General features: G+C 43.1%; 1 protein-coding gene across 3 annotated transcripts in view; it reads left to right on the top strand.

The window, feature by feature from the left end:
• Nucleotides 1–17,999, top strand: part of TBC1D32 (TBC1 domain family member 32) — an 804,546-nt gene that overhangs the window by 91,688 nt on the left and 694,859 nt on the right. For all 3 annotated transcript variants that reach the window (XM_069235394.1, XM_069235395.1, XM_069235396.1), the window contains one exon: nt 15,907–15,985. In XM_069235394.1, coding sequence (XP_069091495.1) covers nt 15,907–15,985 — 79 coding nt within the window. The remainder of the gene's footprint in view (nt 1–15,906; nt 15,986–17,999) is intronic.

Raw genomic sequence — 17,999 nt, 5'->3', positions numbered from 1 at the left:
TTGCTTATACTTTAAGGGTGCCAACTTCCAGCACTTTAGTAGATTGCTAGGACATTGCCTATGGCTAAATTGAAAGATTTAATTTAAATCTCTCTAATGATTTCCTCTATTTGTAGGTGTTTCTTGATTCTAGAATGCCTAGGTAGCCTCTCCAGATTGGCTTCTGGTATTTTCTACTCATTCTTCAGAGGGAATACATCTGAGTCCGCTGCAGGGGAGACCTGTCCATGGAATGAGTCCTGCAGGCTTCCGAACCATTGCTCAGCTTGATCATTGGTTTCTTAAGAAGCTAGCCCTTTCAAAACATGTCCTCCCCATTGAGAATTTGTTCACCTCAGTTCCTCCCAGAAATAGCAATTGGCTTAAGTTCTGCTAATATACCCTGTCTTGGAGTGACAATCCACGCAATTACGTAGGATGTATGTTGGACATTTGGCACACACAGGAACTAGCTAAAGGAGATCTTTCTCGCTGCTAATGAAATCAGTGAATATCACCTGACCAGACTACAGGCATTTGCTCCCTGTCCTTCATCCTATAGTTAATTGGGATCTGAATTTGCCTGGGCAGACTAATTAATGTTTGTGGGACTCCTGGCCTTGTGCGACACAGTGGTTTTCACCTGAATGAACATGCTTCTTCTCCTTTTTACTTCTACAAGGTGCACAAACCTGTTTCAAGTGTTACGCCCCTTGAATTGTAAACAGTTAGTTCCAGACAGGTTGGTGCTAAGATTCAATTCCACTTTGTTTCCTCAAGGAATAGACTGTGTTCTATCCAATTGAAAAAATAAATCATACTCCTGATCTTTTTTCCACGTTTGTACACTGTCTTGGCTGAGGAAACAGTGTACAGTCTTTTTTTTTCCTTAAAATGCTTTATTGATTTTTCAACACAGGAGCAAGGAAATGCTCCTAACAATATCAGTAATACAATACCATGGTCACACATCAACCTTACATGAGTCTATTGTAGCTTCACAACAGACCGACCGCCAAGACCATGTGTAACAGAACAGTAGTGCACACCCTGTTTTTTCATGGTACCTTGTGGGTGGTGTCCCCTCCCCGTATTTGTATTTTCATTCCCCCAATGGACCAATAGCACACGGCTTCAATTATATCCCCCTGTAGTCTTCCCAAACCTTCCAAATCCTGAAATGCTTCTGAGGACAGGTATATCGGACAGATATATCGGTCGTTCCAGCCCAAACAGTGGTCTGGGCATGTGGCCTATGCCTCCACCGGCGTGGCCTCAGTTGCCTTCAATACCCTAGCAATGTCCCTCTTGGGGACCACCAGTCCCAGCCATAGAAGCGCCTTCTGCTATCACGTGCCCAACAGGTTGTCTGTGATATGAAGGAGTATGTGTTAGGGGTCTTGGGGCATTGCCCAACCCAGCACCCTCTTGGGCAGACCCAGCACTCCCTCACTGAAGCAGACCAACCCCAAGCAATGCAAAAAATGTATGTGGTAAGTCGCCCTGCAGGTCATTGCACCGTAAGCCGTTCCCTGCAGCGACCAGGTCCATATGGTGCAGTCGGGCTCTTGTGAGGTAAATCCTGTGGAGCATCTTTAATTGTATTAAATTAAATTGTGAAGCTATGATTGCCTCCCTTAGGGTCTCCACCACCTCCCTCCAGTCCTTATCCTCAAGTGACCTAACTCCCCTTCCAATGCTCTTCTGACCCCTTCCATTGGGTCCGGGAGATTGCGCAACAACATTTTGTATATGTCATATAGTTTGTGCTTGTGAGTTTTGTAAGGAAGATCTTAGCCTTCATCAGGGAGAACTCAGGGATGTCCTCCGTCGTCAGGGTAGGAAGAAGGGCATGGCGGAGCTGCAAATACTGGAAAAATTGGGTGTGGTGCAAGTCATACTCCTCTTGCTAGTCCTGAAAGGACTTCAGCATCCTGCATGGAGTACATCTCCAACTTAGAAATGCATATGATATCCGAAGCAGAAAAGTCCCAAAGGGCTGCAACCTGTGGGAGTAAAACAACCTTCCACAACGGATCTCCAGAGGGAGATGGTCCACCCACCATTTCCTCTTCATGGCCCTGCTCCATATCTTGAGCAGCACCGCACAGCCGGGTGAAGTGCTGTAGGAATCATCCCTCCATAAAGCAAGTAAGGGAAGCCCTGGTCTCCTAGCATCCAGCCCTCAGCCACGTACTTAGGGTCTTGGAAGCTGCCAAACCACCGCTCATTCATGATGAGTAAGTGGGTAGCCCAGTAATAAAGGGCTATGTCTGGGGTGGCAATCCCCCCATTAGTCATTGGTTTACAGTACTTCCCAAAGGCAGTGCAGGGCATACCTCCCCCCGGAGAAACAATCTGAACAGTGCATTGACTTTAATGAAGAAGGTTTTAGTAGTCGGTTCTGCAAGTGGTACAAGGGGCGCAGCAGGGAGACCATCTTGAAAGTTGCTGGTCGCCCCATCAGGGACAATAGAAGAGCAGACCAGAATTTGATGTCTCATCCAAGACCTCTCAGCTGAAGTGCCAGGTTGCAGTCAAAGGAATGGGTTGCATCATCCTTAACAAATACCCCCAGGTACTTAAATCCCAGGGGAAGTATCAGGATTCCCGCTGCCCATGGCTAGTCTGTCGTTCAAGGAGCAATTCAATAAACTGCAGATTTGTGATCGTTCATCTGTAAGCCAGAATAAGATCCGAAAACATCCAAAATCTGGAGCGCACTTGGGCCCAAAGTCGCCGGATCGCCCAGAAACAGAAGGACATTGTTGACATAGAGTGCAATTCAATCTCCAAATTCTGCCGACCAGTGGAAGCCCTGATAAGGTGTGTCCACCCTCACCCAGGCCGCCAGCTGTTCAATCACTAGTGCGAAAAGCATGGGTGACAGAGGACAACCATGGCGGGTGCCCCGTGCCACTGGGAATCACTCCGACACCGTGCCCCCAACCTGCTCCCTGGCCATCAGACCCATGTAGAGAAGGTGCACGTAACTTATACATTTCGGCCCAAATCCCACTTGGGACAAGAGGGCAAACATAAACGCCCAGTCCACAGACTCTAATGCCTTACTAAAGTCAACGGACAACAGGGCTCTGTGGCTGTGATAGGCGCTACTCAAAGCAATCACATTATGAAATCTCTGGAGATTATGCCCGGTCACCCGATGGGGCAGGAGCCCAGATTGGTCGGGCTGCACCAGACGGGATATGACTTACAGAAAATGTGTGCGTAACATTTTGGGCCATATGTGTGCCTCCACTTTAAGGAGAATATCGGTCTGAAGTCCTCACAATGTGTACCTTCCGTTCCAAGTTTTAGCACACCACAATCTCGGCCAACTGGAGGTTAAGGGATAATTTACAGGTCTTCATGGCCTCAGGGAAAGTCTCCAGCAGAAGGGAGCCTGTCTGTTGCCACACCAGGCGCCAAAATGTGTCTAGAAAGCCAGTTGGACCCTGCTGCCTTGCTCACAGGAAGCTGATCTAGGGCTGCTCACAGCTCCCCCTGTGACATCAGCCACCAGGGCCTTGCTGTCCTCTGGGGTCAGTCGAGGCATTGGTAAGTCCATCACAAATTGGAGTAGGTGTTCTCGTGGGCTCCCGTGCTATACAGCAAACAGTAATAATTGGCAAACGCTTCCACGAAGGGTTCAATCCTAGTCACCTGGGAATCATCATCGGCCAGCAAGTAGGCCACCGGGGCTCCCATCTCCCCCGGAATACACAGCCAGAACAGTGTTTTGCTGGGCTTGTCACTCCTCTGATCAATTCTACTGCTGGAGGCTAGCCACGCTTCTCCCACCTCCTGTGTGAACTCCAGTTGGATTACCATTTCGGTATGCAGTGAGTTTCTCAGAAGAGATTCCTACTGTGTAAGCACATGTTGACTTTCTAACGTCAGTATATGGTCTTCCAGGTCTGAGACCCTCTGCCTGGCCCTGTCACATTGACCTTTAGAGTAGCTAATAAGTCGCCTCCTCACTGTGGCCTTCTGAGCCTCCCACAGGGTACTGCTAGAGGTCACTGATCCCCTATAGTCCTCCTGGGACTGCTGGCAGGCCTGCTGGCACTGTTTCCGAAATTCCTTCTCCCTGAGGTACCAGATGTCTAGGTGCCATCTCTTCCCCATTTTCCTGGCACCCCACGTCAACTCCATCGCCACTGCCAAATGGTCTGAGAGGCCCAGGGCCATCAGACGTACATCACGGACACAGTTCACTTACTGTGGACTGGGGCACCTTTAAAAGATTGGTTACATCCTCCAACTACTGTTGCTGCACAGTGCAGTGGTCAAATGTTCTACCCATTATCGAAGCACAGTCCAAAAGAGGTAAGATGGCTTCTTATGCTTTTTGTGTCACATTTGTGTCAGATATATGTAGGGTAACTACTTGCCTTGTCTCACGTATTCTGAAGACATTGCACTCTTGAGGCTTCCCTCTGAAGCAACACCCAATGTTGTTGTGAGGTTTTAAGCCTAGATGTAAAACCGGCTGATGTTTCCTTCTCCCACTCTAATTTTGTGCTATGGATTCACACCCAGGTTGTGAATGGAAGAGAACTAGTGCATATAAGTGCATTTTTGGTGAACCAGACACTCATTATTCGTAGGCTTTCTCCCAATATCAGCACCGTCCTTGCAACCCACAACTGTCATCCCAGAACAAAACACTAAATGGCCTATTTCAGAATAAGAGATATTGTGAGGTTGCACACATGTGAAAAGAGGGTGTAGTTGTGTAAGAATCATAACTGAGTGTATATACACAATCTGCAAATAAACAACTATAGAGAATCAGTTTTCAGTATTTTCGTAAGGTATAGAAACCAGTGAAACTGAGGTGGAGATGTCAAATTTAAAGCTATGATGTCATCTCGGTGTAATTAGGTAGTCTTTCCTGGTCTACCTTTCTAAATGCTTAGGATAGTAGTCAGTCAAAAGGTGCATTTCGCCAAAGGTATTATAGAACCAGTACCTTTGTGTGAAGTAAATTGGAAAACTACTGTATGTACTTCTGGTGCAGAAGAGGCACAAGGGCCTTTGCCTCATTGCATACGTGGCCAAAAGCCTGTTGGGGACATCTACAAGAAAGTCATTTTTATTTTTAAACAAATGCCTTTGTTAAGTTTTCTATTTTCCAAATATTATTGCCAGTAAATATAATAACCAGGTGAACCATTAAGATGTTTGCATCAAAATTCACAAATCAATATATGACATATTTGTTACAGGACAAGCAACTGTCAGTAGTCACAGAGAGGGACTAAAAAGGAAGTGTGTAAAGTATTCCACGTGCTCCACTTTCACCTTTCACTTTATCCGGCTGTCGCTGCAGAAGAAGACATCTCGGGTGTTGCCTGCAAAGTCTGGACATACCTCCCACCTCTCCCATATTTTTTATGCTAATTATGAATCCCACATCCCTGTAAGCGGGAAAATTCGAATATTTAGCTTCTCTCCATACTCTGTTTCCACTGAGAGAGGCTGATAGCTGTAGGGCCCCTTCACTTCTGTGCAATGTATTTTTTCCCAGTGTAAGACCCAGACATATTAATGATTTCTCTATTCTTGTAAATACTTCGTCATTGAGTACATTCAACAAGGCAACCTTTCGGTTTTGGTCAATGTTTGTCGCAGTATCTGCTGGAGCATGTGCTCTATGCCATCCCACAAGGGCTGGAGGACAGGACAAGACCATATTGTATGAAGAAAGTCACCCAGTACCGCCTGATGCTGTAGGCACACTGCCACCAGATCCCTGTGTATTCGCCAAAACCTGGTTGGGTAAAGTAAACTTGGTGGAGATACTTAAACGGGATTAGTAGGTATCTGTTAAATATGTCTGCCTCTCTGGGGCTCATAAGTTCACATGTTAGTTTGTCAGTTAGTTTTAGATGTTAGTAGTGCAATTTACTCACACTGTTTGTCAAGTCAGATTAGAGTCCGATTTTGACAGCTTCAGTAAAATGTTAAAAATAGATGTGCATGATTGCAGTACTATATAATGACCACAAAAACTGTAATTCCACAAAAAGGAGGTAAAAATATATTTAGCCATAATATCAACTTTCTACACCTATAAACAAGATGACAAAATATTGACTAAAAACATATAGTGTTTAAAAAATAACTATAGATTCAACCAATCTATCTACTAGAGAAAATAATCCAAAATATTGGTAACCTCATTATAATAATATGTATTTCTAATAAATATTAATTGAACTTATTAAAAAGTATTATTTAAAAGTATATGTAGTACTTACAAGTACTTATGTATACAAAATGTAATATTTTTGCAGTTTTTGGAAATATGTAAAAATAAAAAAAAGTTTTTTTTATTTTAAAACCTAGTTTAAAAAACAATCAATCAATCAATCATAATACTTGTAAAGCGTGACTGGTCACCCACTACGGTCTCAAGGCACTGGGGGGGAAGTAAGTGAGAGGCCGTTGAAGAACAGAGGGGATCAGGTGAAAAGCCAAGTTTTGAGGACCTTTCTGAATTGCGATAGGGTGGGAGATCTTCTGGGTGTTCAATATAATTTTCCCAAGCTTTGTGAACCTTCTGAGTGGTGTCTAGTCATAGTCTGTATTGTGCCGCAAGCCACATCTTATGAGCTCTGTCCATTCTAGTCTGTCTGTGTTGTAGATGCACATGGGTGAGAGTGCCATCCCGAGCTCCAGACGTTGATCTTATTTAGAGGTGTACCTCGAAAAGGTTGGATACGCCTTAAATGAAACAACAACACAATACTTTGATACTAACACGGGCTCTGCAGACTCTCCTATGATGCTTTGTGACCCCAAAGAACCCGACCCTTGTACTCAAGACCCTCACGGGTGATTTGCCATGCTCTATAAATGTTTGATTGTTTGGGGTTGGTGCTATATTGGTGACCTGCCACCAGGATTGCCACTTGCAAGACAGTTAATGTACGGAAATGTTCCGTTTTTTTTATCCTTAATGTTATTGACCATGTGTCAGTGCTTCTCAGCCTTGAATGCCTCCCAAAGTATCACTGGAGAGTCTACAGAGCCTGTGTTAGTATCAAAGTATTGTGATGTTGTTTCATTAAAGACATTTCCAACCCTTTGTTTTTTGAGGAACCAGAGGCCATTGCATCGTCCAGAAGAGTAAGCAAGCTTCAAGTTCTCTGTTCACCAGCTTTTCCCCAACAAATCGATTCTTTGGACTTGTGGCTCTTTTCTGCTTAAAGTTGTCATACCATTTCATGACTGCCGTATCATCACTCTGCGTACTTTTTTAGCTCCTCCTCATCCTTCCAAGGAGACTCTAACGTCAGATTCCTTACTGACCTTCCCATCCTTCCCGCTCTAGGAACTGGGCTGTTCACCCTAAGGAGCCCGTCAGACACTACACACTGGTCAAAATATTGTTTTTTACATGCCTATCCATTTTTGGCATGGAAATAGTCACAAAAGAAACTGATGTTAGTTTACAGGGTGGTGCTTACATGGGAACCTCAATGTCTCCTCCAACATGGAGCCGACCAGCATCACCTACCGGTTCGCAGAGGTACTGCTTAAAATTTTCCAGTTCCAGTTTGACGTGTATGTAGTTAGATACTCTCAGCCAGAAAAGGCATTACAGAAGCTAAGTAACTCGTTCTTTAACGGGAAGACTGGAGTTTTTCTAAATTTAATTGAGGCCATTCATCATCAATACTGCACCTGCTCTGCTTCATAAATCAATTTGGGGATACTAACACTTTACTTCTGAATTTGTATACACTTTATTAATCTGTCAATATTATTTAATTTTCTAAGCAGTCACGAACCCCGTGAGTAGGCATTGCGAATCCCCAGCAGTCCATGGACAACAGGTTAAGAACCACTATTCTAAAGCATAGACATGCATCCTTGTGGTTACTTCAATGTGCTTTGCTGTCTAGTCTCTAAATAAGTCGATCATCTGAGTCAGATAAGCCTCAGGTTCTGGAGGGATAGTGTGTGGGAAGTCTGATTATCCTTTTTATCTTGATCAGTTGGTTGGGATGGATGGGTAAAGATTCTCCATTTCTAGGAAAGACATTGTGATTTGGGCAATAGGACTTGGTTAGAGGAATGCTTTTGATGGCCATTGTGCACCTTAACAATTGTTTTTAGCTGGTGGGTGGTCTCTTGTGACATTAGAGAACAGTCCAGTTACACAGTTTCCCAATGCTATTTAATATTTTTTCCACTAATTACTTTTTTATTACCCATAAGCCCATAAATAATCTTCTTTGTACCACTCATCTGCCCCTAAAAAATATTCACTGTTTATGCTATCTATGAACAGTCTTTATGCAAAGTTATAGCTATATTAGCTGTAAATAGTGTATTATGTCTGCAAATCAATATTAATCTCAACAGTAATTGCCATTCCTATTCTTTCCCTGCTATTTCTATTTCAGTTATTATATCCACTGCAAAACATTGTTGGCCAAGGAATAATGGGAATATTTGGATGCTTAATGCACTGTGGGAGTAAAAGAAAGTTTTCTGGTGTTTTTAGGAATAGGGATTTTAAAAATGCAATGAGAAGAATTATGACCTTTTTTATGCTTAAATTCTTTTTTTTAGATGTTAGTGGTGCAATTTACTCACACTGTTTGTCAAGTCAGATTAGAGTCCGATTTTGACAGCTTCAGTAAAATGTTAAAAATAGATGTCCATGATTGCAGTACTATATAATGACCACAAAAACTGTAATTCCACAATAAGGAGGTAAAAATATATTTAGCCATAATATCAACTTTCTACACCTATAAACAAGATGACAAAATATTGACTAAAAACATATAGCGTTTAAAAAATAACTATAGATTCAACCAATCTATCTACTAGAGAAAATAATCCAAAATATTGGTAACCTCATTATAATAATATGCATTTCTAATAAATATGAATTGAACTTATTAAAAAGTATTATTTAAAAGTATATGTAGTACTTACAAGTACTTATGTATACAAAATGTAATATTTTTGCAGTTTTTGGAAATATGTCAAAATAAAAAAAAGTTTTTTTTTTTTTTAAAACCTAGTTTAAAAAACAATCAATCAATCAATCATAATACTTGTAAAGCGTGACTGGTCACCCACTACGGTCTCAAGGCGCTGGGGGGGGGAGTAAGTGAGAGGCCGTTGAAGAACAGAGGGGATCAGGTGAAAAGCCAAGTTTTGAGGACCTTTCTGAATTGCGATAGGGTGGGAGATCTTCTGAGGTGGATGGGAAGGGAGTTCCAGGTCTTGGCGACATGGTGGAAGAAGGATGTTCCTCCGGCTTTATCCTTCCAGATGCGTGGGACGGCGAAGAGCGCGAAGTCGGCAGAGCGGAACTGTCTGGTGGGCATGTAGAAGTGGAGTCTTTGGTTGAGGTATTCTGGTCTGGCATTGTGGTGCTGTGTAGGCGTGTGTGAGGAATTTGAATATGATTCTCTTGTCTATTGGGAGCCAGTGCGCAGGTCTCTCGGTAGAGCGGAGGTGTGGTTGTGTTTGGGGGTGTTCATGATGAGACGGGTGGAGGCGTTCTGGATGCGTTGCAGTCTTTTCTGTACCTTGGTGGTGGTTCTGGTGTAGAGTGTGTTACCGTAGTCTAGGCGGCCGCTGATGAGGATGGGGGACTGTTCTTTTGGATTTGGTTGAGATCCATTTGAGAATCTTCTGGAGCATGGTGTTGAAGCATGCGGAGGAGCCTGCGCTGACTTGACGGTTCATCAAGAGTGCTGAGTCCAGGATGAAGCCGAGGTTGTGGATGTGGTCGGTGGGGGTAGGAGCGCTTCCGAGGGCAGTGAGCCACCAGGAGATGTCCTAGACTGAGGGGTTGTTGTCGATGACGAGGACTTCTGTTGTTGCGGTGTTAAGCTTGAGGCAGCTCTCCTTCATCCAGACGGCAACTGCCCTCATTCTATTGTGGAAATTGGTTTTGGCTGTGTGTGGGTCATTGGTGAGGGAGATGATTAGCTGAGTGTTGTCAGCATATGAGACGATGTTGAGTGCGTAGTGTCTGGCGATGGTGGCTAGGGTGGCCATGTAGAGGTTGAAGACAGTGGGGCTCGGAGCCTTGCAGGATGCTGCAGATGATCTTGGTGGCCTCTGAGTAGAAGAGGGGGAGTCGGACTCTTTGGGTCCTGTAGGAGAGGCAGGAGGTGATCCATTCTAGTGCTTTGTCTCGGGTGCCGGCGTTGTGGAGACAAGTCTGTAGAGTGTGGTGGGAGATGGTGTTAAAGGCGGTGGACAGGTCGAGGAGGATGAGAGCCGCAGTCTCACCCCTGTCTAGGAGGATGCAGATGTAGTCTGTAGCGGCGAGGAGGGCGGTCTCGGTGCTGTGGTTGCTCTGGAAGCCTGACTGTGAGGGGTCCAGGATATTGTTGAGTTCGATGTGTCTGGTGAGTTGTCTTTTGACAGCCTTTTCGATGACCTTAGTTTGGAAAGGGAGCAGAGAGATGGGCGGGAAGTTCTTGAGGTCTTCTGGGTCTGCGGTGGGTTTTTTCAGTAAGTGCTTGATTTCGGCGTGTTTCCAGATTTCTGGGAAAGTGGTGGTTTCAAAGCAGCGGTTAATAATCTGCCGGAGTTTGGGTGCAATGGTGCTGCTTGCTTTGTTGAAGATGTTGTGGGGACAGGAATTGGAGGGAGAGCCAGAGTGGATGGAGTTCATGATGTTGAGGGTTTCTTCGTCGGAGATGTTGGCCCAGCAGAGTAGGTGGGAGGGGTTTGGAGGAGCTTCGGTGGTGGATATGCCGGTGGTGGGAAGGTCCTGCGTCGGGAAGCTGTAGATGCCTGCTATCTTGTGGTGGAAGTATGTGGAGAGGTTATTGCAGAGTTCTTGTGAGGGGATGATATCCATGGAGTTTGCTCTGGGGTTGGTCAGTTTGCTGATGATTGCGAAGATTTCTTTGCTGTTGATGCGTTCCTGGAAGGCATTTCTCTTGGTGGTCCTGATAAGTTGGTGGTGTGTGTTTAAGGCATTTTTGAAGCTTCGTGGTTGGTGGGGGTCTTGTCGGTGCACCATTTTCTTTCTAGGCGTCTGCAGTTTTGTTTGGACTCCTTGAGGGTGGGGGTGAACCAATTGGCTTTCGTTGATATGCGTCTGTTGGAGGGTTTGTTGATGAGGGCTAAGGTGTTGGCAGAGTCTGAGATACAGTTGATGAGGTCTCTGGCAGCTGTGTTAGTGTTGAGACTGTCTGGGGGGGGAGTTGTTGAGGCTGGTAAGTCGCTGGTCCTTGGTGATCCTGTTCCAATTCCTGCGGGGGTAGGTGTGCGAAGTATTGGTTGGGGGTTTTGCTGACGATAAAGTGGATACAGTGGTGGTCGATCCATTAGAGTTCGGTGATGTGGCTAATGGAGATGTGGTTGCTGGCGGTGAAGATGGGGTCAAGTGTGTGTCCGACAGAGTGGGTGGGCGAGGTGATCAGTTGCTTGAGTCCAAGGTTGGCAAGGTTTTCGAGCAGCATTGTGGAATTGTTGTCATTAAGGTTCTCCAGGTGGAAGCTGAGGTCCCGAGGGGGATGTAGTCCTTGGAAGCAAGTGCGTGGGTGGTGGCGAGGTCATCAATGGTGTCGCAGAATAGGGTGGTTTTAGGATTGGTTCCAATCTGGAAGTTGAGGATTTCCATGTTGGTTGTGGAGTCTTCGGTGCTGGTGGAGAGGCGTAGGGACTCTTTGTGGACGATGGCGATGCCTCTTTGTGGACGATGGCGATGCCTCTCCTGGGGCGGTTCATGCAGTCTTTGTGGATGATCTTGTAGCCGTCTGGGATGGCGATGACGATGTCTGGAGCTGAGGAGGAGTTATGCCAGGTTTCTGTGAGGAAGGCGACGTCCAGGGATGTGGTGTCAATGAGGTTCCAGAGTTCGATGGCATGTATGTGGATGGAGCGGGTGTTGATCAGGATACATCTGAGGTTGTGTTCTGCTTTGTGGGTCCTCAGGGGTGGGCTTGAGTGATGAAGGCTGGTGAATTTGCAGTGGTGACAGGTGAAGGGTCCCTTGGTTTTGCTTGGCGATGCCTGCTTACAGTTGTTGTCGTGTCCCGGGTTGAGAGCGATGAGTGCTGCTGGTGTGTGGCGGTGGTGAGTGGGAGGTCCAGGGGTCCTGGCGCGGGTCGCAGTCGGGCACAGACGGGATTGCCTTCGGGGCACCGGCGGTGCACCCACTGCACAACCGTGCAGCGGCCGCCATTAAGTAGGGGGGGGCTGAGGACAGCTGGGAGGCGGGAGCGGGAACAGCACAAAAAAGAGGGGCCACTGGGGCAGCAGCGGCAAGGATAATGAGAAAGAGAAAGGGGGCGGGCCGCAGGGGCAGTAGCGGCGGGGAGAGTGAGAGAGAAAGAGAGAGAGACATGCGGCAATAAGAGGAGTGAGGAGAAAAATTAGGAAAAAAAGAGGAAAGCGCAGAAAGCGAAAGGCACAAAAACAGCACACTAAAAGAAAAAGGAGGAGAAAAGAGAAACAAGGCAGAGGGTAGCCCAGCAGAAGAGCAGAGCTCTAACACTAAGCACCAGGGATGAAGCCTGCGGGTGGAGGAGGGCCTCAAAGTTCTAACCGAGGTCAGAGTTCAAGTCAGGATGGGGTTCCACTTACTGGTGGAGCTATGCGGAGGCAGAGCAGTTCAGTGAGCAGTTTTTTAAATTGATTTAACAATAGAAATACCATTAGTTTTAAATGTATTAACATATTTATCAAATTTAAGTAAAGCATAATTACATTTATTTAAAAAAAATCTGTACCACTGTGTAAATGTTCAGTAGTTTATAATTGTAACACTTAAACATATACCAATATTTGAAATCATCCACCAAGTATTTCAATTGTTGTAAATAATTTAAATGTTAATTTAATAAATATTCACTTTTTAATATGTTTGATAAGTCAAATAACATGAACATTAAAAATAATTATAAAAGTCATACACATACAAAATAATGGTAAAAAATTGCTTAAAGATCATTTAATAATTGCAAACCTACTCTTGTAAATCAAGCCCAATAAACATTGGTAACATGCTAGCATTCAGTTTGTTGGGGGGCAGTGGGCCAGTGGAGCAAAGTGAATGCTGTTTTGGGGAAAGTGCATGTATATTTGTGGGGAGGGGTCATAATTACTATTCAAACTCCAGTCCTACAACTGGTGGTTGGAAGTGCATGCATTTTGCTGGGGCTGAGGAGTCAGCATTAGTATGCTAACACCAGCCCAACATAAAATTGAGGAACTTGCATGCAATTTTAGAGGGGGTGGTAGATGTACTATTTCTTAGTAGCATACAAAATCGCTAAATGCTCCCACAAAATGTATTCAACTTAGTTATCCTAATAATAATAATAATAATAATAAAGCAACCTACACAATTCCTGAACAAAGTACATAACCCATTTTTATGTTTTGAAACTAAAAAATGTTTTAAAAAAAAGGCTCCATTAATGAACAACAATATTCTATTACGTTTCTATAGACATTATAAATCTTGAAAATAATTATTTAACAATAACTTAGTATTAATATATTTGCAATAAAAACAACATCCACAGGCACCTGTGAAATCTACAACCTGAGAAAATCTAACAAATTAATAACATAAATAGCAATGAAACATACTAAATAATTTGGGAATCAAAACAATTATCAATAAAGAAATAATGTAGTATTGTTATATTTTTAAAGACAATTCTACACAGCTAATGTTAAGATAAACTGCACAATCCGTCAAAGAAAATGAGTAACCTTAAACAATAATTAAACATATGTAGACAATAACAATTACAATGATTACAATTAAACAAATAGTTTAATATTACATTATATCTATTTTGAGGAAAACATACTATACCCAATCTCCCAGTAGTCCGGCACTTGAAGAAAATACCACATAAAAAGTATAACAACATAAAACAAGCTTTGATGTCTAGATACCATTACAACAAACATGTATTCAGAATACACCATATTAAAATGATGTTTTATTACACAATATTTTAGTAAGCAATATGGTAAAAATAGATGCTAGTGTTAAAACAAATATATACTTACCCTCAATATTTTCTCCCTTGATATTTTGTACTTGCAGTAATTTGACCATGATTTTATGGAATCCGTATTCAGGAGCCATAATTAGTCTGAGTTAAGCGTCAGTGCCATTTCCTACTACTAATTTTATGTAATTTGGTCCTTATATTTTGTACTTTTTAGGTTTTTATATAGTTGATTTGGAGCCAAGTGGTATGTGAGTTCTTTATAGAGAAAAAATATACATTTTAATCTGTGCTTTGATGCTAACACCAGCAGATCTGGAACACAGCACTTACAGACTTCATTCACACCAGCACCAGCTACAGCAAATAACTCTTCACCATCATAAGATTCTAGCAGCATCACCCCCTCAGAGGACCTCTGCAACAAGCTCTCGGAGTTCTTCTGCAATAAAATTACCTGCATATACAGCCAATTCAACCCCTACCCATACTCCGCCACCCTTGCAACTTCACTTCCCATCTCAGCTGGAGACTGCCATCACCACAAACAAAGTTGCCACCACCAAAAAGTCTATCCACTGCAGGGCCCCATCCGTCCCATGCCTCAGCACACAGTCATCAAAGACTCCAACCCATAAGCAAACCTCCTTCACCTACTCTCAATACCTCCATCAATTCAGCCACCTTCCTAGATGTTTGCAAACATGCAATGGTTGGCCCACTCCTAAATTAGCCCTCGGTGGACACATCCATGCTCGCCAACTACAGGTCTATCTCCATATTACCATAACTGGCCAGAGCACTTGAGAAACTCATCAATAGATGCCTCACCGACCACCTCAGCAGCCACCAACTTCTCAAAGCACAGAAACAGCACTCACTGCTGCCACAGATGACATTCACGTGATCCAGGTCAGAGGAAAAACTCTGGCCCTCAAAGTTCTAGACCAGTGGTTCGTAGCCTGGGGTCCACTGAACCGTACTCAAAGGGTCCCAGACTGCTTAGAAAATAAAATAATATTAACTGATTACCAAAATGTAGATAAAGAAACTAAAATAGAAAGTTTTTAAAAAGTTCTGTAAATTTGAAGAAGTTTGAAATTGGAGGCTCAAAATTAAGTTAGTGTCCTCAGACTGATTTGTGGGAGCAGGACAAGTGCATCAAACAGAATCTAGTATGGACAATGAGTGGCCTCAGTTGAATTTAGAAAGGCTTCAACCTTCCCTTTGAAATTAAAAGTTTTTTTTTTTATATTAGTTTATGAATTAAATAAAATATGTCATCATTTGTGTATTTGTTTGATTAATGTTTTTTCTGTATTTTTCATCTATTGTTCAAATCATTGAAAATGCTTATGGGTGGGTCCCTTGCTTCCAGTTATGACCCATCATGGGTTCGGTGGATTCCAATAATGATTCTATGGGGGTTCCCTCTGTTCCAGTAATGAATAAGTGGGGGTCCACAGAATTAAAAAGAACCACTGTTATAGACCTCGCTGCAGCATCTGCCACAGTCTCCCACCCTGTCCTCATCCAATGCCTACACAAGATTGGCATCCAAGAACCCCTCCAAAGGATCCAAGGATTGGAGTCTCAGCCCAGCCCCAACCGATCAGTTGCCACAACAAAGTAGGGCGTGGAAGCGGCTAATAGCAGATGGTAAATCTGAGTGGAAATGTGACCAGATGCAGCACAAATCGGACTGGTAGCACCTCATCTGTATAGTTATTCCTCTTAGTTGTCTAATAACTGTTGTATTTTGATGGGCGATAAGGACCTGAATCATCATTTCCCACCACAATATCTCTCCATCATATATCCACTTAACAATTCTCTGTCAATGCATGGAATAGATCAAGTATGCAATATAAAAGATATTAGGTTTCTTAAACACCCGCACCCCTTCCCCCCCAATCTTGCCTTACAAATGATAACTATTTTCTGTTTCTTTCAGGACAAAATTTTGAAGTTCTATGCCAAAACCTTTTCATCATCACCACTGAACATGACAAGAGAGGTTTATACAAGTTTAGGTATGTATGTTGAATATTCTGAAAAAGCTGTCATCTTTTATTCCCTAATACTGAAAAAGGTTTGTGTCCATTTCTGACTTCTTGTTTTATGTTCACTTTTCATTTATGATGCAGAGTAATCAATGTTTAGAAAATATTATGCCCATTTCTCTTTTTAAGCGCAGGGTCAACAAGTAACGCTCACATATTTACAAGGAGTGCACCCCCATATTCTAGCTGTGCCTTCACATTTTGGATATGCAGGCTGGGGGAGGACTAAGTCGGAGTGCATGGGGGATAATTTTTCAGACTGAGGCCTGCCCCCAATGCAAATTAGAGGAGCGAGGATGTACCCGTTGCTTAAATTGACTATTCGATTCCATGAGTCATTTAGTTAGTGAGCAGGCGTTGTCCTCAACCCCATGGGACATAGAAGCAAGTTTTTCAGGGCAGAGCTCAAGGGTCCTGGCTGTGAAAATGAATAGGACCTTTTTAACCTAGGTTCGGTGTAGCAATGTATCCCTGTATGTGAATGCTCATTTCTTTCTGTGAGCGTTGGTGAACAGTGACCATCGATGTAGGCTCGGTACTAATGTGTCCATCACCTGTACTTTACATTCTCGCTTTTGCAGCCAATAAAGTACTGCATGAGGATGGTATTTGTTTCAAGTGCACAGCAGAGTGCAATCCCCTATCAATGAGTGCTGATATGTATGGCAGAAACACTCCCTGGCTCGCTCTAAGTGCATGTTTACTGGCATGCAGCATTTTGTTTTCATCTGCACACTTGGCTCTCCCACACGTTCTGTTTGTGAATTATCACTTACAGAAAATGCATTACCAGTATTCTCGCTCACAGAATGAGAGAAGACCTGTGTAAATATATCCTAAAGTACGAGCTACCCAATTCCACATGCCTGCTTTCCCCAAAGAAAGAACGCCTAAGGAGGCAAGCCATCTGCACTGTGGCACAAACCAACTTCAAAAGCATTTGCAGTTGAAGCGACTTAAGATGGCTAGCCGGCCAAGAAAGCAAATAAAAGAGCTTCCACTGCCTTGCCTTCTCAGTTTGCTTTTCAGTTCAGGGAGGTGTGCAAGATACCTAGCTGGGTGAGTGGATCCGTTCTTTCAGCATGGATTTTCAGATGCTTCATCAAGTTATTCATATATAATGTGAACATATAGCCTTTTGCAGTCTGTTCCTCCTAGCCTCTCCTATGTCCTTGTTGTACCTACTTCCTAACTTGGCAATATGCCAATACAACTGGGGATCCCCATAATCAGCCAAACCAGTAAGACAGAATGGCCTTTATGTTGACTCTTTAGCTCTCAAGGGGCCTATTCACAAAGGTAAGTTTACATGTAGATCTCCTCAGACATAGTTATACACCCACAGCTAGGTTTAAATCCCTTTTATGGCTTTGCATCTGTAGATTGACACCTTGATATAGATTTAAGGGTCACCAGTCCTTTAAATGAGGGGATGACGGCTTCTGCGACTGACTTTATATCCAAAAAGTTAATATTAGTAACTCTGTGACCGTTTGTGGACTACAGTGGAAATCTCCCTCTACGCAGTGAAAAGGAACTTTGAGAAAATTAATTTTTGAATTAATAATATATATTTTTTATTAGAAATAATGAAAAAACATTTTCCTAACACATTTTTCCATTGGGTGACCATACTTACAAGAACCAACACACACATTATTCGATTTTAAATTAATTACATTATCGTATTAACTGTGTTATTGTGGCCGTCTTGAATGTAAGTTACATATTGTTTTATTTATGGTTTATATATATATTTTTTTTAAATTGTAATTTAAAACATACATAAAATAAAATTAATTTATATAAAGTTGTATTTAAAATATTATTTTATGTATATATTTCCCTATGAGTTATTGTTGTTCCTGCATCCATTGATTTCTCTGCAAGTGTGTTGCAGTACCAGTGGCTGGCTATATGAAGAGCTTGACTTAATCCAGGGCTGGGCTAGAGTACATTTGAACCTGTATTGTCAGCAGTATTA

The sequence above is a fragment of the Pleurodeles waltl genome, chromosome 5, assembly GCF_031143425.1.
Source record: "Pleurodeles waltl isolate 20211129_DDA chromosome 5, aPleWal1.hap1.20221129, whole genome shotgun sequence".
Classification (NCBI taxonomy): Eukaryota; Metazoa; Chordata; class Amphibia; order Caudata; family Salamandridae; genus Pleurodeles; species Pleurodeles waltl.
Note: the sequence above shows the minus strand (reverse complement) of the source record. Positions and strands in the feature narration are given on the sequence as shown.